We start from the raw sequence: 25,170 nt of genomic DNA, 5'->3' as shown, positions 1-25,170 counted from the left end.
ATCATGTTGTTGTGAAGGTTTAGTGTTTGGAGGAACCCCCCCCCCCCCCAGTTTGTCCTGGAATGTCAGCAGTAAAGCCCGTATTTCTCCACACATGTACAAATGATAAACATTAGGTGTTTACCCGCTTGACCCAAATGTTAACTAGGTGTCCGGTGTGTTTGTGTAATGTATTAGTCTATATTTATCAACAGAGAAGTGTTTTAATACCATCTGTGCCCGATTCTGTCGGAAGTTCCCAATGGGCTGTGGTGACGGGGCGCATCAGGTGAAAGCCGGAATTACACTCAATGTTAAACAGGAAGTAAACGAGGGCGGAAAGATGGCGTTCGGCCACAGATGGGATTAAAACACTTCTTTATTGATATATATGGACTAATACATTACACAAACACTCCAGACACCGAGTTTACATTTGGGGCCAGCGGGTAAACACCTTATATTTTACATTTGGACATTTTTGGAGAAATACGGGCTTTACTGGTGACATTCCAGGGCAATCTAGGGGGGTTTGAGCTAAGACTCTCGTAGATATGAAAGTAAAAGTCAGACTCGATAAAATACATCTACGATAGTCTTGTTGATCTATTAATAAGTCTATAGATGGATGTCTGATTATTATCAGTTTTAACTTATGTTGTTTGTTATACTTCTATAGGCTTGTTTTCCTGACCACCACAATGTTATTTAGATCATGTTGTTAAATAGCTCCATTGTTTACCTACTCCTATAGTTGTCTCCGCCAGGCCGAAGGCATGGCCGAGACCATGTTTTGCACCTTGTCTGTCCGTTCGTCCGTGTGTCCGTCTGTGTACAGCTAATCTCCGGCACCGTTGGCTTGATCGCAGTGAAACTGTGCACACACACTCCCTGGATGCCAGAGCAGAACCTCTGCCCCACATTTGTGACAGAGGTTTGCTATAGCGCCACCAGGGCCTTAAAAACAAGGCTCCAAACATCCCAAAACAAACTTGTAAGGCTACTTCTTGGCCTCAACTACAAAATCCATCTAACCCCTGATCATTTTGATAGGATTGGATGGCTTAGGGTTGCGGACAGAGTACAGCAACTTGCTTTGGGCCTGGTCTTCAAGATATATCACAACATTGGGATCCCCCTGTATTTGTCAAAATACTTCCAAAATGTTAATGATGTCCACGATCACAATACCAGAGGCAGCTCCACAAACCTTGTCCAACCCTTTTTTGGCTCAACAAAGGGAAGTAACTCGTTCTCATGCTACTCATCAAAAATGTGGAACGCCCTACCAAAAGGAGTAAAGGAGTGTAAAACCCTACTCTCTTTCAAAACAGCCCTAAAGATACACCTTCAGGAGGCTGCAATTGGAAAATGGCCCCTGTCTAAGTCCTAACCTAACCTACCCCCCTACCCCCCCCCCCCCTCTCTCCTTCTCCTTTTGTACATATTTCTCACTCTTCATACCAGTAACCTGTAAACTGATTGTATGACATTCTATAGTAGTTGTGTATATCTGTCTGTCTCTTATATGTCATCATGATTTGTGTGCATGGGGAACTCATTTGAAACAAGCTCAGTGCTTTAATGAGTCTTCCAGTTTAGTAGACCTTGTATTGTGAATTTGTACTTCCATGTACTGTTGTTCTCATGTCTTACTAAATAAAGTACACCAATCAATCAATCAAGGGGGCCGAGTTTTGCAAAACACTTTTTTTGACAGTACTCCTACAGATTTTGTCCAAACATCCCGCAAATCGGTACACAGTATCTCTATAGTCATTAAACCAAACGGGTCTTTCAGATGTTTCATATTCCATCCTGATTGGCTAAGATTGGTTTCCAAAGTTTGCAGGAGCGCTCCGTTATGAACAAAATGCCTCAAATCATGAACACAGTGTGCGATATCCGTTAAATCTTGCATGTACATTCCCACTATGCAGAGGAAGAAATGCCACTTGAATTTTTTAAAATCAGCCTCATGGTGGCGCTATAACAGGCCGATTCGTTTTTCTACCTATAACTGCACCGATCTGTGTAAAACTTTGTATGCACACTCCCTAGATGTCAAGGAAAAACCTTTGCCCTGCATGTTTCACATCTGCCTTTTATAGCGCCACCAGGAGGCCGACTTATGTAAAACGCATTTTTTGATATTACTCCTTCACATTTTATCCAAATTTCTCGCAAATCGGTACACATGATCTCTGTAGTCATGTGATCAACACGGATCTGTTAGATGTTTCATATTCCATCCTAATTGTCGAATTAGGAACATTTGAACGAAATCCCGCGAATCATGAACACAGCGTCCGATTGTGGACTTTGTACGCTCAATCGCACTACGTTGAGGAAGAAATGCCACCCTTTTAACATTGCCCTATTATAGCGCCACCAGGTGCCGATTTTTGCACAAAAAATAACGAATATCATTACTATATTACACACATCACGCAAATCGGTACACATTATATCTATAGTCATGTGATCAAGACGGATCCGTCCAACTCTGAGAGTGGAACCAAATGGACCCGTTAGGGTCCATTTGGTTCCATTTGTACACTCTCAGAGTTACAGACATATAAGGGTCAATTTGGTTGCTAACTATTAATTTGTCTGGGAACCCCCTCAAGGACCACTGGTGGTCCCCGGACCACTGGTTGAAAACCCCTGCTATAGTTTACTGAGACACTACACTGTCTCTGTATTCTATGTATGTGTTTACCTTGTTTACTCTAAATCATTCTGTGTCTGAATTGTAAACTTAGTGTTCTCTTGTCCGTGGCTGCCTGTGTGTCAATAGCCTCATTGTGCTCTGTCCTAGCTCCTTTATCCTCACTCCTACAAGGTTATGGTAAGAAGGAAAGACATTGTACGCTACATGAAGCTATAGACATGTTACATAATTCCTGAGCTTCTGGCAGTGATGTGAGCCTAAGGCTGTCACCACACATTTAAAGGTAGGGTAAGTGATTTGCATTGGTTATAATAAGTGTTAAATAGCTCTATATTCTGATAGTACTCATTGCTATAGAGTGTTTGTTCAGTATTAGGAGTCTCCTTGTCTCTCCACCTCTTTATAAAACAGAAAATACATTTTCGTTTCAGTTTCAGTTTCATTTCCAATTTTATCCAACCAGGATAGAGAACTCAATCAGGATACAGATTAAACAAGTGAAATTGGAAGTGATGACACTAAGAAATTAGCAGGCAACATTGGAACTGGAACACTATACAAATTAAGCTTAAAAATGGGTACTTTCTCCTGATTGGCTGAGATTTTGACACCTACCGAAAAATTTATTTTCTGTTTATTAAAGAGCTGGAGAGACGGGGAGACTCCTGTTACTGAACAAACACTCTATAGCAATGATTACTATCACAATATAGTGCTTTAACCTTTTAACAAAATACTTTTTGTTTTAACCAAAAAATATCACTTACCCCACCCCACCAACTTCTTGACGAGTAATTGTCACTCAAATAATTGTGATTAACGATTTCACTGTGTGTTTGGCCGTTGAACATTATGAAGCCTTTTAGGATTCGTAATACAAATGTCACATGTACATGTGCATTTAGGATCTTTTTTTCTTTTTTACAAAGTGCTCAAATCAGATCTACAAGCTCTGCATTCTGCAGCATATGTTTCTTCATAAACACAGACACAGTCATTTCCTTCTACATGCATAAGCCTAGGATTGAGGACGGAGCAGAATGAGAACCTGTGGAAAACAACCACATAAATGTGCCTCAGCTAAAACAAATAGCCCTGTGATATTACTGATTAGCAGTGGTAGAAAGTAACTAAGGACATGTACTCAAATACTGTACTTAAGTAAAATGTTGAGGTATTTTTTACTCTACTGGAGTATTTCCAATTCATTATTTAACTTTTACTCCACTCCATCTCAGAGACAAATATTGCTCCATTACAGTTATTTCACAACTTTAGTTACTAGTTACTTTGTAGATTTTGATTATTATTACAAAACATACATTGATCACTTCAGCTCTATATGCATTTCGGCCATTTGAAAATAGCAGATCTACAAGCTCACAATGTGTCGCGATGCAACACATTGGGAGCTTGTAGCTCTGCTATTTTCAAAAGACATTTTATCCATTTGAAAACTTGTGCATAATGAGCACTTTCTACTTTTGGTACTTTAAGTACAGTTTGATACCAATACTTGTGTACTTTTACGCAAGGACATTTTGAATTCCGGACTTTTACCTGTTAGGGCGCGCTCCTACCGCACTTCTATTTGACCTCTGGGGTGGAATCTGCCAAATGCTTTGTCAATGTAAATGCGTGGATTCTTGGAAAAAATCTGCAAGACCATGAAAGAATCCACTCATTTACATTGACAAAGCATTGACAGATTACACCCCAAAGGTAAGATAAAAGTCAGTGGGAGCGCGCCCTAACAGAGTATTTCTACATTAACCACTTTAACCTTTTTATACTTTCTTTGGCTATTCAAACAATAGCAGATATACAAGATTGGAATTCATCCATATCACTTCATCATCTAAACTAAACTATAAACTATAGGATCATCATCATCATCACTTCAGTTTAACCACTTGGACCAAAGTGTTCTGTGAGACCCCTGGACTTGGGTGTCGGGTGGCACGACCCCCAAGTCCAGGGGTCGACACCCACTCTGAGAAAGCCTTATAAGGACCTGAGACACAGTGTGTTAGGATTATAAAGCCTTATAAGGACATGAGACACAGTGTGTTAGGATTATAAAGCCTTATAAGGACATGAGACACAGTGTGTTAGGATTATAAAGCCTTATAAGGACCTGAGACACAGTGTGTTAGGATTATAAAGCCTTATAAGGACCTGAGACACAGTGTGTTAGGATTATAAAGCCTTATAAGGACCTGAGACACAGTGTGTTAGGATTATAAAGCCTTATAAGGACATGAGACACAGTGTGTTAGGATTATAAAGCCTTATAAGGACATGAGACACAGGGTCAGTGTGTTAGGATTAGGAAATAGGAAGTATTCTATTGACCAACAACACTGACCTCTAATTCATTGTCATTGTGGTTTTGTTTCATCATAAAGGTGCAATCCACTAAGCGTGGGGACACCAGTGAGCTGAAGGCCATCTTCCAGAAGGTAAGAGAACACATGGATGGATGTCTTCAGACTATCTGTATCAAATCATCTCTGATCAAGTGATATGGCTTTAAAGGAGTAGTTCACCCAAACACAATGACTTATTTTCTATCAAAAAAAAGAATGGTCTTTCGGGAAAAAAAGTGGTAAAAGTCATCCATGGCAGTGAATGAGTTAATACATTGGGTGCCAGGCGCTATGTTTTTTGACACAATGATCCATCTGGCCTATCCTTCTCAGAATCACTGTGGGTGACTCCAGAGCTACTCCAGCCCCTCCCGTATGGAAAAAAACAAAACAAACCTAAAAGACACCAAACACGGTTCAGACCGTGTTCGGCACCCGATGTGTTAACATAAGTATAACTAAATGCATTTGAAATTAAATAAAAATGTTACTTCGGCGGCAGTGGTTCAGGGGTAGAGTGGCCGGGTAGAGTGAACTGGAAAACCGCAAGGTTCACAGTTCAATCCCGGGCTGGGGGGCTCCCCTAGAGTTAGTGTAGAAGTGTCCTTGAGCAAGACTCTGAACCCCTAATTACTCCTGATGAGCAGGTTGGTGCCTTGCATGGTTTCCTCCTCCATCTGTGTGTGTGTGTGTGTGTGTGTGTGTGTGTGTGTGTGTGTGTGTGTGTGTGTGTGTGTGTGTGTGTGTGTGTGTGAATGTGTGTGTGTGTGAATGTGTGTGTGTGTGTGTGTGTGTGAATGTGTGTGTGAATGTGTGTGTGTGAATGTGTGTGTGTGAATGTGTGTGTGTGTGTGTGTGAATGTGTGTGTGAATGTGTGTGTGTGAATGTGTGTGTGTGAATGTGTGTGTGAATGTGTGTGTGAATGTGTGTGTGTGAATGTGTGTGTGAATGTGTGTGTGAATGTGTGAATGGCACAATCTATGTAAAGCGCTTTAGATAAAAGCGTTATATAAATGCACCATTTACCATTTTACTTTTCAGGATTCCAATTGAAAAATAGCAGATCTACAAGCTCAAAATGCATCGCAGTGAAACGCGTTTTGAGCTTGTAGATCTTCTATTTTTGCTACTTTTGTGTGACATAAAAAGTAAAAATCCAGAGAGACAGTATATGTAATGTGTCCCTCTGGAGTGAGTGTGTAAATATATCACCGGCTTCGAATGCTATCAATGCATTGAATGGGAGATTATCACGTTTTATCAGACCATTGAATGGGCGAGTAGGTGAGGAGTAGGCGATACACGGACCTACCGCGATTTGTCAGACCATTCATTGGGCGTAATCAGGAGCTACTGACCTACTTTGGAGGCGGAGCAGTCCCCACAACAATATTTACCATTCTGTGCCTATCGGTACATAACTCCAACGGCGCTGAGTAGGCTCAGGCGAGCGTCGCACCGCTCAGGACGGCAACTCGGTCGCTTTAGCTCCCTCGGTGGTCCTTCGCTGGGCTCCAGCTCACCTGAGACTACTCGCCTCCGTCATGGTCCCAAACCAAAACAACCAAAACCGAAACTGAACTATTTAAGTCATCTCCGTTGGTAGGTCAGTATGTCTTGATAACACCCAATGAATGGTCTGATAAATCGCGGGTCGGTAAGTAGGTCGCCTACTTCACCCATTCAATGGTCTGATAAAACGTGATAATGTCCCATTCAATGCACTGATAGCATCTGAATCAGGTGAATATATAGTGACTCATCATCAAAGTTACATCACCGCTGTGCTAGACACAGATGTGGAGCCAGTAGAGGGCGCTGATGAGCTGTGAAAGTAGGCCTGTCACAAGTATTACATAATCCTCATAATCACAATTATTTTTACATAATCGTCTACATGTTGAAACATCTTCACACATTTTCAAATATTAAAAATAGCATTAAAAAAAATATATATATATCAGATCTACAAGCTTACAATACGTCACAAGTGACGCGTTGTAAGCTTGTAGATCTGATATTTCTGCTATTTTTACATATATTAAATATGTTAATAATTTTGTAGTACATTTAAGTTAATTAAAGTTAACTAAAGTTAATGAATTAGTCATCTGCCCTGTTATGTTTTATCATGAAGCCTAAAGGCAAACAGAAATCACATTTATATTCATGTTCAATGTTCAATGTTAAAAACACAATTAAATCGTTAATCGCGATTATTTGCGTGACAATTAATAGTCAACTTTAATGTGTAATCCTGACAGCCCTGTGTGTGTGTGTGTGTGTGTGTGTGTGTGTGTGTGTGTGTGTGTGTGTGTGTGTGTGTGTGTGTGTGTGTGTGTGTGTGTGTGTGTGTGTGTGTGTGTGTGTGTGTGTGTGTGTGTGTGTGTGTGTGTGTGTGTGTGTGTGTGTGTGTGTGTGTGGTTAGGTTAAGGGATTGGAATTAGAGATAAACATTGTGTCATGCACCGTAAAATAGCAGATCTATAAGCTCACAACGCGTCGCAGCGCGACGCGTTGTGAGCTTATAGATCTGCTGTTTTTCGGCTTTAGGCTTACGGTTAAAAATGGCAAAATAATATATATATATATATTTTAAATGGCATTCATAAAATGGCTGTCCTAAAGTGTTGATACCTGACAAGTATAGTAATACAAACGTGTGTGTGTGTGTGTGTGTGTGTGTGTGTGTGTGTGTGTGTGTGTGTGTGTGTGTGTGTGTGTGTGTGTGTGTGTGTGTGTGTGTGTGTGTGTGTGTGAATGACATGGCATGAGGCGGTAGGGGTGACTTTGGTCACAGTGACATAGTGTGACATTGTGTGACATTGTGTAACACTGTGTGTGGGTCAGCAGTGGTCAGGCTGTGTGGAGTGTGTGGCACACTGAATAGCTCATACCTACACAAACATCAACATACTGTACCTACATGTGTATCTCTATACTTGTGAGGACCAAAGTAGAATATGAGACGTAGATGTTGTGAGGAACCATGTTTCTGGTCCAATACCTACAGAACCTCAATGGAGACAAGACACAGTGTGTGACTGTTCTCCTGCTGTTTTACATGTTTGTCTAATCAAATATTCAATCAATCAATCAATCCTCACAAGAAAGAAATATGCTTTGAGGTTTAACTCATTCACTGCCAGACTTATTTCTGGCTGTGTTTGCCCAGTTTTCACACTGAGGGTTTCACTTAGCCTGGTAAACCCCCCTCCCTCCGGAAATCTCATTTGCATTTGATTTCAGGAAGGAGGTCTGGGATCGCTCAGGGAGTAAAGCTGCCCGAACCGCTGCGTGTTAGAACCAATCAGCGGCTGCTAGGGGCGGGATCATCCAATCACCTGCCAAGTAGCTTGAAAAAATGAAAACGCTGTCTGTCATCGATTCTCATTTCCATCGGAGTCTCAGATGGAAGTATTGAAACAAAATGTGTGTCGCAAGCTTCTTCCATTTGACAAGTCAGGTTAGGTTTCACTGTGCTTCCATGAAAAAAAAGAAAGAAAATGTCATTGCGAGTTTGCGACCTCCCGTTCTCTTTTATACTCCTTTGAAAATAGCATGTCTCACCAAAAATACATAGTAAAAAAAAAGTACACAGGAGCCGAGATACAGGATTTTTAAGTAATAAGTTAAACAAGAAGTGAATGGAGCAGCACATCTTCAGATCACGTTATCTTGGGACGTCTCACCCCCCTCCAAAAAAAAACCTGAATTACGTTTTCTTTTTTTTTTAAACGGACGTTGGCGACGTCATTGGCACTGAATGAGTTAAATGAGAGATACACAATACACAAGTCATTCTGGATAAAGAGCGTCTTATAAAATGTCTCATTATAGATATTAATATAAAGTGTGTTTCTGTCAGAATGCCAGTGTGTTGGATAAGGATGGAGAACGCTGTATGACCCCGGGGGACTTTGTCCAGAAGTACCTGGGTCTCCACACACAGATCCACCACAACCCTAAGACTGTGCAGCTCATCGCTGGAGTGGCCGACACCACCAAAGACGGGTACACACCACACACACACACACACACACACACACACACACACACACACACACACACGCACACGCACACGCACACGCACACACACGCACTAGACACACACACACACACACACACACACGCACACACACACACACCGCACACACACACACACACACACACACACACACACACCGCACACGCGCACTAGACACACACACACACACACGCACACACACGCACTAGACACACGCACACACACCGCACACGCACACTAGACACACGCACACACACACACCACACACACGCACTAGACACACACACACACACACACACACACACACACACACACACGCACACACACCGCACACGCACACACACACACACACACACACACACACACACGCACACACGCACCACCGCACGCATACACCACACCACACACTGCACACTATGCACTGCAGGGTAATGCTAGCACGCAGACACTATGCACCAATACTGCACAATAACTGCAGGTTATTGTAGATTAAATATTTATGTTTGAACATATTTATGTTTGAACATGCAATAAACATACAATAATATATATTTAATGTTTTTTTATGTAATCTACTAAAACTAATAAATTAATAAACTAAATAACTAACTTGTTAACTTAAATAAATCAAAATGAGAATAAAAAACTGAAACTGTATTGTGTCACAAAACTAACAACAACAACATGATTGCCAACATAGTTTTAGTTTTTGTCATTTTATAATGTTTTTGTGATGATATGAAATCTTAATCTATATCTATTTTGCTACCAGCTTTATACTGGCTGTCAGCACCACCGTTTTATTACGCAATAGACTACACAGTGCTACACTTACTCTGGCACTCTAGACGAAAGTATTAAAAAACTAAAACTAACTAAAACTATTAAAATGAAATATCCCGCACACACACACGCACACGCACACACACACACACACACACACACACACACACACACACACACACACACACACACACACACACACACACACACACACACACACACACACACACACAGCTTATCATGGTTAATTGAGTAGGTTTATGGGTGTTCTCTGATTAGTGTTCATCATTACAGACACTTAACAGATAAGATAAGAGAGTGACAGTGTGTGTGTGTGTGTGTGTGTGTGTGTGTGTGTGTGTGTGTGTGTGTGTGTGTGTGTGTGTGTGTGTGTGTGTGTGTGTGTGTGTGTGTGTGTGTGTGTGTGTGTGTGTGTGTGTGTGTGTGTGTGTGTGTGTGTGTGTGTGTGTTATTTCAACACACACTGACTGAGGTGTTCTTTTTACCTTAATGTTGTCATTCATTCATAAACACATTGATCCTGAAGGAGAAACACAAAGTATTTAGAGGATCATTTACAGATCATGCGTTTGTTACCAGGCAGAACTAAAGCTATGAGTCATTTAAACAAGGTGAAGACAGTTCACTCACTTACCAGTGGAGGGAAAAGTACTCAAATGTTTTACTTAAGTAAAACTATCAATACTGCAGTGCAATGTAGAAATACTATTAAACATTTACTTGACTTAAAGTGCGTAAGTATTGGAATCAAAATGTACTTAAAGACGGGGTGCCGTGATTCCCCCCCCTACCTAAAACATAATCATCAGGTATTATGGTTAAACTAGGAGGAAAATTTATTTCAAAAAAGTGTACAGAAATTGTTAAAATTATGTTTTTATGTGGACACGCCTCCAGTTCATTAAGTATACCTGGTTCTCACCTTAGCACCTCCTCCACCACCTTAGCACCACCCACCTGTCCTAGTCCCTCCTCCTCCTCATGCCCACACCTGTTGTGTTATGATAATGAGGGGGAGGGTATAATTGTGTGTCACTAAAGCGCTGTTATTGTCTCTATTGGCACGTTTGACCCTCAACGTTTCAGCCTCCAGGTAGAAACTCAAAATAGTCAGAAAGTGCAAAAACATGGCACCAGCTCTTTAAAGTACCAAAAGTAGAAAGTACTCATTACGCAGAATGTCCCATTTGACAGGTTTTCAAATGCATGAATTGTATAAGATCTGTTATTTTCAAATGGTCGAAATGTATATAGGGCTGAAGGCAGTAATGTATGTTTTGTAATAATAATCAAAATCAACAAAGTAACTAGTAACTAAAGTTTTCAAATAATTGTAGTGGAGTAAAAGTATAATATTTGCCTCTGAGATGTAGTGGAGTAGAAGTAAAAGTATTGAAAGTGGGAAATACTCCAGTAAAGTAAAAAACAAATCCTCAAAAGTGTACTTAAGTACAGTACTTGAGTACATGTACTTAGTTACTTTGCACCACTGATTAATGTGTTTCCTTGTGTCTGTCTTCCAGGCTGATCTCGTTCCAGGAGTTCCTGGCCTTTGAGTCTGTGCTGTGTGCTCCTGATGCGCTGTTCATCGTAGCCTTCCAGCTGTTTGACAAGACTGGCACCGGAGACATCTCCTTTGGTATGTGTGTGTGTGTGTGTGTGTGTGTGTGTGTGTGTGTGTGTGTGTGTGTGTGTGTGTGTGTGTGTGTGTGTGTGTGTGTGTGTGTGTGTGTGTGTGTGTGTGTGTGTGTGTGTGTGTGTGTGTGTGTGTGTGTGTGTGTGTGTGTGTGTGTGTGTGTGTGTGTGTGCCGTGCCCAGAATAGAGACACACCAGATTTAAAGTTGTTAAAACACACTTTTCATTTCATCTTATCGATGTAGTCGGCCTTAATGATGGAATTAAACTCACTCTGTGCTGCGCTGTGAGCTTGTAGATCTGCTATTTTTGAAAAGCCAAAATAATTAATATGACTAAAATGTAAAATAACACAGATGTGTTCCTGGACTGACTGTTTAAAAGCAAAAAAAAACTACTTTTTCTTTGTACACAGGTATCTTTACTAGTGTTTACTAGTGTTTACTAGTGTTTACTAGTGTTTACTAGTGTTTACTGGTGTTTATTAGTGTTTACTAGTGTTTACTAGTGTTTATTAGTGTTTACTAGTGTTTACTAGTGTTTACTAGTGTTTACTAGTGTTTACTAGTGTTTATTAGTGTTTACTAGTGTTTACTAGTGTTTATTAGTGTTTACTAGTGTTTACTAGTGTTTATTAGTGTTTACTAGTGTTTATTAGTGTTTACTAGTGTTTACTAGTGTTTACTAGTGTTTATTAGTGTTTACTAGTGTTTACTAGTGTTTACTAGTGTTTATTAGTGTTTACTAGTGTTTACTAGTGTTTATTAGTGTTTACTAGTGTTTACTAGTGTTTATTAGTGTTTACTAGTGTTTACTAGTGTTTACTAGTGTTTATTAGTGTTTACTAGTGTTTACTAGTGTTTATTAGTGTTTACTGGTGTTTACTGGTGTTTATTAGTGTTTACTAGTGTTTACTAGTGTTTATTAGTGTTTACTAGTGTTTACTAGTGTTTACTAGTGTTTATTAGTGTTTACTAGTGTTTATTAGTGTTTACTAGTGTTTACTAGTGTTTATTAGTGTTTATTAGTGTTTACTAGTGTTTACTAGTGTTTACTAGTGTTTATTAGTGTTTACTAGTGTTTACTAGTGTTTACTAGTGTTTACTAGTGTTTACTAGTGTTTATTAGTGTTTACTAGTGTTTACTAGTGTTTACTAGTGTTTACTAGTGTTTACTAGTGTTTACTAGTGTTTACTAGTGTTTATTAGTGTTTACTAGTGTTTACTAGTGTTTACTAGTGTTTATTAGTGTTTACTAGTGTTTATTAGTGTTTACTAGTGTTTACTAGTGTTTACTAGTGTTTACTAGTGTTTATTTGTGTTTTATTAGTGTTTATGTCAGCATCATGTCCATGTAGGGTTAGGGTTAGGTGGTGGAGAAAGACTTCTTTCTTCACAGTTTGTTGTACTGTTATCGGATTATTATTTATCTGAGGACTAAGAGGGTCACACCATGCATCATGAACTTACACAATACTGCTCACACACACACACACACACACGCACACACACACACACACACACACATGCACACGCACACACACACACACACACACACACACACACACACACACACACACACACACACACACACACACACACACACACACACACACACACACACACACACACACACACACACACTCTTACACTCTTACACAATGCTGCACACACACACACACACACACACACACACACACACACACACACACACACACACACACACACACACACACACACACACACACACACTCTTACACTCTTACACTCTTACACTCTTACACTATGCTGCACACACACATACACACTAACACAAAGCTGCTGTCATCATCACAGCCTCATGTTACACAAGTCTTTTAACTCATTCAATCCACGAATCTTCATCTGTGTGTCATTTTTGCATTTCTTTGGCTATTCAAAAATAGCAGATCTACAAGCTCATAGCGCGGCACCGAGTGCTAGATCTGCTATTTTGTTTTTAAATCTTGAATATATGTATACATTTTTAAAGTGAACATTTGTAACTAACATCTTTGCTGTTAGGGATTCTAATGTCTTCTAAATCCTTTTTTTTTTGTCGAAAAAAACGTAAGTTTCTATAATCAGTGGTGCTCAAACCTTTTTCATGTCAAGGACCCCCGAAATATGTATTTGTCCGCGGCGGTCGTAGGCGGGCCGGGAAGCAACGCACCGACTCCTGGCCAGGCAGCGTTGTAATGTGGTGTAAGCCTACGTTCCTTTGTTATCGCCATTTTAATGCCAAAGTAGCAGATCTACAAGTTCAGACCAGTTTCTTTTTTGTATTGGTACCAGACACGGTATGTATATATATATTGAAATTCTTTATTAGGAGTAACCCCTTGAGATTCAGGATCTCGTTTTCGAGGGGGTCCTAGAGACAGCAGTACAGTATACAGTAACATATAAAAAAAAAACGAATAACAAAAAACTGAAAACAAAACATCAACCGGACAAGAAACAACACAACAACACAATCAGGGTATTATACTCTAAGCAAGCACAAAAAGATGGATCATTTGTTCAGAGTCAGATATCATTGTCATTTTCAACGTCAGCAACAGATAGTATATAAAAGTAAAGTGCAGTGATGTAATGGTCACGGACACGTACAAGAGATTGTGTTATAAGAAGCCAGTGCACTTTTGAACATATTGTCAAGAGCAGTGACAATTTCCAAAAGGTGTATGTGTCATCGGCGAAATCGCACACCGAACGGCTAGTGGACCTAAACTTCAGGGCCCTGCTGCGTGAAATACCAGCGGGGAAGGACTTTTATATCGCTGCAAACGGGCGGCTGGTGAAACGTATGCCCTCGGGACCCGGCGAGAGCGCAAACACGCCTCGTAACTCGTCTCTAACCGATTGAGGAGAACATGCCCAGCCCGTGAGTACAGAACCGTTTCTGTTGATCAATTGGAATGTTAACGGGTGGACCTCAACAAACTGTGAACTCAGAACTGTATTGCTCAATTCTCTAAATCCTGATTTCATTTCTCTGAATGAGACTCACTTATCCGACGACTCTCTTGTTCTAGAGGGATTTACTTGGTTCGGTCATAATCGTATTGCGCACAGGAGAGCTGTCAAGGCCTCTGGTGGTGTTGGACTTTGCGTTAAGAACACTGTCTGTGAGCAGTTCTCCGTTAACATTGTGGATAAAGTGCATGATGGAATTCTTTGTTTACGTTTTGAACACAGGGAGTCGCAATATTCTTTTTTTATTATTTCTTGTTATTTATCCCCTGAAACTTCAACTTGGGGACGGAACACAGATCTTTTCTTTAATCATTTATTGGCATTGATATACACAGCAAATGGAGACGCTACTTATATCTGTGGTGATTTGAATAGTCGAATTGCAGATCATAAAGATTATGTTGATGAAGATGATATTCCTCCTAGGACTGCATTGGACACAGGTGTAAATAAACATGGGAAAACCTTCATTGATTTTCTGAAAGATTCTAAATGTTGTGTGCTTAATGGAAGGTTAAACCCAGAAAATGATAACTTCACGTCTATTTCTACGCGGGGTAAAGCTGTGGTAGACTATATTGTGACCCCGCATGCTGATTTAAACACATGCCGCAAATTTTGTGTTTACACTCCCTCTGAGCTTGTAGAAAAAATTGGATATGATGCTGTTAAACTGTTGGATGAGCGCAGCCGACTGCCTGATCATTCGGTGCTCTGTGTGCATTTTCAGGCAGGTGAAGTTCATACTCAGAGGACTGTAGACTTGCAGGCGCAGCAGGGTGTAAAAAGATGGAGTAGACATCTCCCAGGAAACTTTTTGTCTTCTGAGACGTGCCAAAATGCTCTCCTTGAGGTTATAAATCAGCTGCAAAATTGTAGCAGAACTCAGGATAATATAGATTTGTGTTATGGACAATTGTGTAATCTTCTGTATAAAGAATTAGACAAACACTGTTCCATTAGAAATAATGTTAAGAAGTTTTATAGAACCAAACAACCATATTGGAATAATGAACTGAATGGGTTATGGCTTAACCTGCGCACAGCTGAAAAAGTGTTTGTAAAATGTAAAGATCAGGGCAGGAAGAGGATTCTTCAGGATGAATTTAAAAAATGTCAATTTAATTTTGATAGAAGGCTTAGGTTCGAATATTTACCGGTAGATTGTTCCAGTCAGATGGGGCTTTATACATGAAGGCTCTCTTACCTAATGATGTGGAGACTGTAGGTACAGAAAAGTAAGGCTGCGTGGTGTGCCTCAACTGGTAGTTGTTAGGGGATGGATGGTCTTAGAAGCTGTTTGAGATATTGAGGATAGTTGAAATGTATACATTTAAAAATAAACTGTAACCAGTGACACTGTCTTCTTATTGTGGGTGAGGGCAGTTGAAGAGTTTCATACATAGTACAGTGGTGAGTTGTAAAAGGACAACCTAGGACGTATGTAGGTACGATGACGTCATCGCGTATTCGCTCATGGTCATTATAATGATAATACATAAACACCGGACCGCTCATGGTCATTATAATAATAAATGAAGAGAGAGAGAGAGAGCAACACTTTTTACAGTCTATGAAACAAGGCACGCTCATTTATGACAAAAGTACAAAAGTATTGGCATCAAAATATACTTAAAGTAGAAAGTATAGGCTAGTACTCATTATGCCGAATTTCTTGTACTATTATGAAAAGGCTTTGAAACATGCTGTAACTCATTCACTGACGAAAACCCCTCTTTCTGCACCGAGTAGCGCGCGGTGCCACACGGGTTGAATGCGGGGTCTGTCGCCCTAAAACACAATCGCCCCGGGTCAAAATCCAGCGACCATGGAGCGGCCACTCAAAAGGTGCGTGGGGCGGGGTGTTTTGGGACGACCGTTCCGGCTGCCCGCGGAATGAATTGATGAAGTAAAACTCATCTGTTTGCGCTGTAGCTGCGCCCTAATAATGTTGTTTTCGTTTATTTTTGTCCACGTATGCTATTTAAATAATGCAGCTATTGCAGTATTGGGCCTTAACATGTGATTAAAAATGTATATGAAACTTGCAGCTGATCAATGCGTTACTGCGTTTACGTGTGGACAGGGTTTTGTTTTTATCTTTGTCATGTGACCAGGGAATCAGGGATTCTTTTTAAAAACGGAGGACTAAAATATCCGTTTAGAAAAAGATCCATATAAATGTAGCTTATAGGCCAGACATCCTCAGAGCGTCTGTTCTCCTGGACAAGTCTGGACTTAACCAGTACAGGCTTATTAAATGACGCTATAGAATAGAATCATTAATTTTATCCCACAGGAGCGAGTGCTTTTCAGCACCAACCGTGGCCGAATTAGAGATTTGATAGGTCATTTTTAGACAATTCTGACAGTACTATAAGCACGGACATGCGCAAAGGAATGCATGTATTCCAAACAGAGAGGAGTGTTCGGAATAAAGTGTTTATATGGTCAATTCCGATTGATTTAACCCGATTCAAACGGTCTATACCACCCCTCCTGACCCGAATGAATTTCATTCGGGTCAGACTGGAATGGAATATTCTATTCCAATTGAGGTGTTTACATGAGCATGTCTATTCTGAATGAATTCATCCATTCATTCATTCTGAATAAAACAGTCCATGTAACCGCAGCCTATGTGAGCCAATAAGAAAGAAAAAGCAGTGTGCTCCCTCTGGATGCCTTCTTAGTTTAGGCAGTGGGTGCTCAGCTATGTCTACAACATACAACATGTATGTTTAAAAGAGGGGCATGCACCCCCAGTATCACTGTTTAATCTAATCTGCTCTGAGGAAGGCTGCGGCCCAAACGCCTTAGTGTTCTCACAATAAAATGAGAAACTACATCTGAGCCACTGTCTTGCATTATTTATTGTGTGTGTGTGTGTGTGTGTGTGTGTGTGTGTGTGTGTGTGTGTGTGTGTGTGTGTGTGTGTGTGTGTGTGTGTGTGTGTGTGTGTGTGTGTGTGTGTGTGTGTGTGTGTGTGTGTGTGTGTATACACAGAGAATGTGCGGGACATCTTCAGTCAGACCACGGTCCATCACCACATCCCCTTCAACTGGGACTGTGAGTTCATCCGGCTGCACTTCGGACACGACCGCAAGAAACGCCTCAGTTACCTGGAATTCACACAGTTCCTACAGGTACACAGGAAGATAGCTGATCTACAAGCTCTCAATGCGTCTGCTTGTAGATCGGCTATTTCTGGTTATTATATTGAGATCCAACCCGATCTCACACAACTTAGTATACATTACACAGACTGTCATTCTGTTCACCTAGAAAACCAGAGAATCTGTGCATAGCCGCCTCACATCTCCTCCATTGAATAAACCATTTCAGAGGCACGCAGTCTCAAGTGAACTGGAGCCACGTGAGGGACCACTGAGTGAGCTGAAGCTAACAAGTTGCCGTCCCAAACGTTGTGACGTTCGCTTGAGCCTACTCAGCACCGTTTGAGTTATGTACAGATAGAGTTATGTACAGATAGAGTTATGTACAGATAGAGTTATGTACAGATAGTTATGTACAGATAGAGTTATGTACAGATAGAGTTATGTACAGATAGAGTTATGTACAGATAGAGTTATGTACTGATAGAGTTATGTACTGATAGAGTTATGTACAGATAGAGTTATGTACAGATAGAGTTATGTACAGATAGAGTTATATACAGATAGAGTTATGTACAGATAGAGTTATGTACAGATAGAGTTATATACAGATAGAGTTATGTACAGATAGAGTTATGTACAGATAGAGTTATGTACAGATAGAGTTATGTACAGATAGAGTTATATACAGATAGAGTTATGTACAGATAGAGTTATGTACAGATAGAGTTATGTACAGATAGAGTTATGTACAGATAGAGTTATGTACAGATAGAGTTATATACAGATAGAGTTATGTACAGATAGAGTTATGTACAGATAGAGTTATGTACAGATAGAGTTATGTACAGATAGTCACAGAATGGTAAACCATGTTGTGGGGACTGCTCTGCTTCCGTGTTGCAACCCATTAACGCTCACCGTGGGATTCGTGGCTCATATGAACGGCTTTTTGGGGTTTTCTAGCTGTCTGTGCATGGAATGACATCCGTGCAATGCATACTAAACTGTGTGAGATCAGGCCCTCCTTTCACACTGTTTCACACATGATGACGTGGCATGTTTCTGGCATTTCGTTTAGCTCTTGTTCATTTGATTTTCCTATTCGTCTCATATGTTTAGATATAGCTGATATATATGTCACTTTTACCTTAGTGCTAGTTGCACTTCAGACTTCTGGTGATTAGTTGTGTTGTTCCCTACCTATGTGTTGAATGCACTTATTGTAAGTCTCTTTGGATAGAAGCGTCTGCTAAATGACTGTAATGTAATGTAATGTAATCTACAAGCTCTCAATGCATCTGCTTGTAGATCAGATATTTCTGGTTATTATATTGAGATCAGACTCTCCTTTCACACCGCTTCACAAATCACATTAAGACGTGGCATGTTTCATCCATGAGATGTTGTCTGCTTCTAATCCAGGGGTCTTCAATGTTTTCAGGCCAAGGACCCCTTGGCTCTGAGCGAGATAAAGCAGGGACCCCCCATTATATTTCATCGACAGCTTCATAGACTTGTTTCACAGCACGATCATGTTGGATTCATGTTAATGTGTGTTTCCAGACATGTAACCATGCACTTACACAATACTTAATAAACCTGACCTCTCACTCTGTACTTAGCCTGCTCTTTCTTGCCCCCTATACTAAACCACTTTGCCAAAAATAGCAGATCTACAAGCACACAACGCCTCGCAGCGCGAGGCGTTGTGTGCTTGTAGATCTGCTATTATTGGCTAAAGTTCACCTCGCAATAGGGATGCTTGGTTGAAGTGGTTAATGTAAAAATCACATCCATGAGATGTTGTGTGTGTGATCTCCTCATCCATGAGATGTTGTGTGTGTGATCTCCTCATCCATGAGATGTTGTGTGTGTGATCTCCTCATCCATGAGATGTTGTGTGTGTGATCTCCTCATCCATGAGATGTTGTGTGTGTGATCTTCTCATCCATGAGATGTTGTGTGTGTGATCTTCTCATCCATGAGATGTTGTGTGTGTGATCTTCTCATCCATGAGATGTTGTGTGTGTGATCTTCTCATCCATGAGATGTTGTGTGTGTGATCTTCTCATCCATGAGATGTTGTGTGTGTGTGATCTTCTCATCCATGAGATGTTGTGTGTGTGATCTTCTCATCCATGGTACAGGAGCTACAGCTGGAGCACGCCCGGCAGGCGTTCCTCCAGAAGGACAAGGAGAAGAACGGGGTGATCTGTGCCATGGACTTCAGTGACATCATGGCCACCATCAGACACCACATGCTCACACCCTTCACTGAGGAGAACCTGGTGTCGGTGAGGACAGGGGGGGGGGGGGGGTTCCCACTATTATGGGGGGGGGGGGGGGGGGGTTCCCACTATTAAGGCTGCAGGAAAAAATCCATTCGAATACAAATCACGATTCTCATGTCGGACGATTCAGAATCCATTCTCATTTTTTTTAAAAAGGGTTTTATTTTATTCTTATTTATTTTTAAATAATGTTTCTTTTTTTTCTGTTCAGTATTTTTGTATAATGACATTTTTGAGAAATGTCAACTTCTGGGCTGAATCGGGAAAAAACATTTTGAATCGAGAATCGTTTGTTTTGAGAAAAAAATGGGAATCGTGACCCCAATAATCTGAATGGAATGGTGAGATAGCAGATGATTCACAGCCCTAGTCACTATGAGGCATGGAACAATGTATCGTAAATTGATTTAAATCCATTCAATAAAAAATGAATCATGAAAAAAATAGCCAGATGATGGAAAACTTTAGTTAAACTTGCAGAGTTTTCTTACCTGGGTTATCTCCAGCCTCATGTTACTGATAGTTGTACTGGAATGTTGACATGAAATAATAATCCTGTTTAGTGTTTCATTAGAGCAAGTGTTTAGGAATAAGGTTAGGTTTATACATAGTTTTACTGAGGTTAAGGTTAGGAATAAGGTTAGGTTTATACATAGTTTTACTGAGGTTAAGGTTAGGAATAAGGTTAGGTTTAGACATAGTTTTACTGAGGTTAAGGTTAGGAATAAGGTTAGGTTTAGCGTAGTTTTACTGAGGTTAAGGTTAGGAATAAGGTTAGGTTTAGACATAGTTTTACTGAGGTTAAGGTTAGGAATAAGGTTAGGTTTAGACATAGTTTTACTGAGGTTAAGGTTAGGAATAAGGTTAGGTTTAGACATAGTTTTACTGAGGTTAAGGTTAGGAATAAGGTTAGGTTTATACATAGTTTTACTGAGGTTAAGGTTAGGAATAAGGTTAGGTTTAGACATAGTTTTACTGAGGTTAAGGTTAGGAATAAGGTTAGGTTTAGACATAGTTTTACTGAGGTTAAGGTTAGGAATAAGGTTAGGTTTAGACATAGTTTTACTGAGGTTAAGGATAGGTTTAGACATAGTTTTACTGAGGTTAAGGTTAGGAATAAGGTTAGGTTTAGACATAGTTTTACTGAGGTTAAGGTTAGGAATAAGGTTAGGTTTAGACATAGTTTTACTGAGGTTAAGGTTAGGAATAAGGTTAGGTTTAGACATAGTTTACTGAGGTTAAGGTTAGGAATAAGGTTAGGTTTAGACATAGTTTTACTGAGGTTAAGGTTAGGAATAAGGTTAGGTTTAGACATAGTTTTACTGAGGTTAAGGTTAGGAATAAGGTTAGGTTTAGACATAGTTTTACTGAGGTTAAGGTTAGGTTTAGACATAGTTTTACTGAGGTTAAGTTTAGGAATAAGGTTAGGTTTAGACATAGTTTTACTGAGGTTAAGGTTAGGAATAAGGTTAGGTTTAGACATAGTTTTACTGAGGTTAAGGTTAGGAATAAGGTTAGGTTTAGTAGAACTGAAGTGTGATGCATAATAACGCAGCACAGATCTACGCCATTATGTTTGAAGCTGGTTATAAAGATGCCAAGGATTAGACAGTGATGTCACTGACATCTGAAAAGACGTACAAAAGAAACCTCTCTTAGTAAGAGTTTTCAGTCATTTGCTGCTGTGTCGAAAAGAGGAAGAGAAAACACAGTACATATATTTTTTTAAAATAAGAAAATAGTGTATTTGACAGTTCAGACAGTGTATTTTGGGGAAGTACTGTAAACACTGTGAACATACATTGCGTAACACGGTGTCTGCTCTGATGTCATAGACCTCATATCAGTGACTAATAGCAGCAGACTGATAAGATAAGATAAACTTTATTGATCCTCATGGGTAAATCCTACTGTCACACTCACAGTAGACACAGTAAAACCATATTTATACCTGCTCTATGACACTGTGGTTATCCACCTTATCAGGCCCCAACCCCCCCAAATAATCATATTTGAACTGGGGACCCTCCAAATAATCATATTTGAACTGGGGACCCTCCAAATAATCATATTTGAACTGAGGACCCCCCAAAATAAATCATATTTGAACTGGGGACCCCCCAAAATAAATCATATTTGAACTGGGGGCCCCCCAAAATAATCCCATTTGAACCCCCCAAAAGAATCCTATTTGAACTGGGGACCCCCCACCCTGACAAGGACTTGGAGTGTAGGAGTTGAGGCATTACATTTAGTTTCACTTGGTTCCACATATAAATATGGTGAAAATAGCAGATCTACAAGCTCACCTCTTCAGACTCCAGCTCAGCCCGTAGCACTTACCCTCCTAGTCTTGTATAGTTTCAATCCTAAAATAATGTAATTGACGGAGATGTCCGTCTATGGCAGGGAGTGTGTTGAGAGCGTCTGCTAAATGCAAACACATTTAAAGTAGTACAATGCAGGTCCACAAATAGCGAATTTTAGCAGCCTCTGCTGGTCATTACCGTCACTGCAGGCCGTTCGTTTATTCCTGCGTTACCCAGAATTCCATTTGTTTTCACTGGAAGACGGAAGCGTTTCAAAAAGCGCTCTTTTAATTGTTTTATACGATCTGTGGATCGTTTCTCTTAGCCAGTGGAGCTTTAGTTACCGTGAGCTGTGTTTTCTTTTGCTGTTTTTCCATCTTCAAATCATACAATCTCTTAAAAACGACGTGAGATTCCTTTTTGTTATTAGCGTGGTAGTTCCTGGCCAAACAGGAAACCGGTGCGGTAGTTCCTGGCCAAACAGGAAACCGGTGCGGTAGTTCCTGGCCAAACAGGAAACCGGTGCGGTAGTTCCTGGCCAAACAGGAAACCAGTGCGGTAGTTCCTGGCCAAATAGGAAACCGGTGCATTTCCTTCTCCGTTTTCCGGCCGGATGACGTAATTTTCGTGGGAAAGGCTCACCAAGCCACCTTTTCAATAGAAAATGTAATAGAAAAGGCTTTCGGGGGTGAAATTCATGGAGTGGGTGTTGTGAAACATTTGCCACTCACAAAATATATAGAATTTAACTTTAGTTTTGTTGAAAAGGTTACCTAGCATTACTTTAAATTGTATTTTTTTTTAGTAAATACACAGAATAAAGTTGTGTGTCTGTGTTGTTCCTCTGTCAGGCAGCAGGGGGCAGCACCACTCATGTGGTCAGTTTCTCCTACTTCAATGCCTTCAACTCTCTGCTGAACAACATGGAGCTGATCCGCAAGATCTACAGCACACTGGCTGGGACACGCACAGACACACTGGTGACTAAAGGTACACACACACACACACACTGGCTGGGACACGCACAGACACACTGGTGACTAAAGGTACACACACACACACACACACACACACACACACACACACACACACACACACACACTGGCTGGGACACGCACAGACACACTGGTGACTAAAGGTACACACACACACACACACACACACACACACACACACACACACACACACACACACACACACACACACACACACACACTGGCTGGGACACGCACAGACACACTGGTGACTAAAGGTACACACACACACACACACACACACACACACACACACACACACACACACACACACACACACACACACACACACACACACACACACACACACACACTGGCTGGGACATGCACAGACACACTGGTGACTAAAGGTACACACACACACACACACACACACACACACACACACACACACACACACACACACACACACACACACACACACACACACACACACACACACACACTGGCTGGGACATGCACAGACACACTGGTGACTAAAGGTACACACACACACACACACACACACACACACACACACACACACACACACACACACACACACACACACACACACACACACACACACACACACACACACACACACACACACACCAGAGGTCGCGTTAGTCCGATAATTGCCGGTTTTGACCGTTTTTTTTATGACAAAGACCGGAAAAAAAAATCTCTTCGGACATCCTGACCGGTTGATAGTGACACAGCAGTTCATTAACTATCACTGCAAATTAGGCACATTTCATATCCTCTACTTTGCAATCTCTCTCTCTCTCTCTCTCTCTCTCTCTCTCTCTCTCTCTCTCTCTCTCTCTCTCTCTCTCTCTCTCTCTCTCTCTCTCTCGTGCGTGCGTGCGTGCGTGTGTTTCTACAAAGCTACCTACAAAGCCCTCAATAACCTGGCCCCCTGCTACCTCTCTGACCTCCTCCAACGCCACGCACCCTCCCGCTCCCTCAGGTCTGGCGACGCAAACCTCCTGGACTTCCCCAAAAAAATAAAAAAACGCACCTGGGGTGACAGACAGGGCATTTTCAGTTGCAGCCCCCACCCTTTGGAATCCACTCCCACCCCACATCAAAGCTGCCCCCACTCTTGCCGTTTTCAAAGCCTCCCTCAAAACCCACCTCTTTAGACTCGCCCTGCCCAGACCTAACAAAACCTCAGTCTCGTCCTCTAAGACAAGTCTTAGCCTTTTGTTTTAGCCTTTTAATGTTTTCTTTCTTTTGTTTTCTTTTCTCTTAATAAAATTGTTTTTAAGCTGTTTTGTAAAGCGACTTTGGGTACTAGAAAAGCGCTATATAAGTCTGATGTATTATTGTCTCCGCCAGGCCGAAAGGCATGGCGAGAGAGTATGTTTTACCCTCCGTCCGTGTGTCCGTGTGTCCGTGTGTCCGTGTGTCCGTGTGTCCGTGTGTTACCAGCTAATCTCTGGCACCGTTGGCCCGGTCGCTGCGAAACTGTGCACACACACTCCCTGGATGCCAATTCAGAACCTCTGCCTCAAATTTTTCACATGGGCCTGTTATAGCGCCACCTGGAGGCCGATTTGTACAAAACCCATTTTTTTACATTACTCCTACAGATTTTATCCAAACGTCATGCAAATCGGTACACAGTATCTCTATAGTCATGTGATCAACACTGATCTGTCCGATTTCCCATATTCCATCCTCATTGGCTAAGGTTTGCTTCCAAAGTTTGCAGGATTGGTCCGTTTTGAACAAAATGCCTCAAATCATGAACGCAGCTTGCGATTTCCGTGAAATTTCACACGCACATTCCCACTAGGCCAAGGAAGAAATGCCACCCTTTTTCACATTGGCCTGTTATAGCGCCACCAGCAGGTCTAATTTAGCAAAACACATTTTTGTAACAAAATGCCTCAAATCATGAATGCAGTGTCCGATTGAAGAATAAATGGCACCCTTTTCACATT

General features: G+C 40.9%; 1 protein-coding gene across 2 annotated transcripts in view; it reads left to right on the top strand.

The window, feature by feature from the left end:
- The window catches only part of LOC311044784 (electrogenic aspartate/glutamate antiporter SLC25A12, mitochondrial-like), a 53,518-nt gene that overhangs the window by 900 nt on the left and 27,448 nt on the right, over positions 1-25,170 (top strand). For both annotated transcript variants that reach the window (XR_014600739.1, XM_084056580.1), the window contains exons 2-7: positions 5,062-5,115; positions 8,892-9,037; positions 11,378-11,493; positions 17,493-17,632; positions 19,753-19,899; positions 23,057-23,195. Coding sequence is in view for 1 of the 2 variants with exons in the window: in XM_084056580.1 (XP_083912706.1) it covers positions 5,062-5,115; positions 8,892-9,037; positions 11,378-11,493; positions 17,493-17,632; positions 19,753-19,899; positions 23,057-23,195 (742 nt within the window). In the remaining variant the exon portion in view is untranslated. The remainder of the gene's footprint in view (positions 1-5,061; positions 5,116-8,891; positions 9,038-11,377; positions 11,494-17,492; positions 17,633-19,752; positions 19,900-23,056; positions 23,196-25,170) is intronic.

This window comes from Gymnoscopelus microlampas, assembly GCF_963454915.1.
Source record: "Gymnoscopelus microlampas genome assembly, chromosome: 5".
NCBI lineage: Eukaryota > Metazoa > Chordata > Actinopteri > Myctophiformes > Myctophidae > Gymnoscopelus > Gymnoscopelus microlampas.
This window is presented reverse-complemented; position numbering and strand designations above follow the sequence as displayed.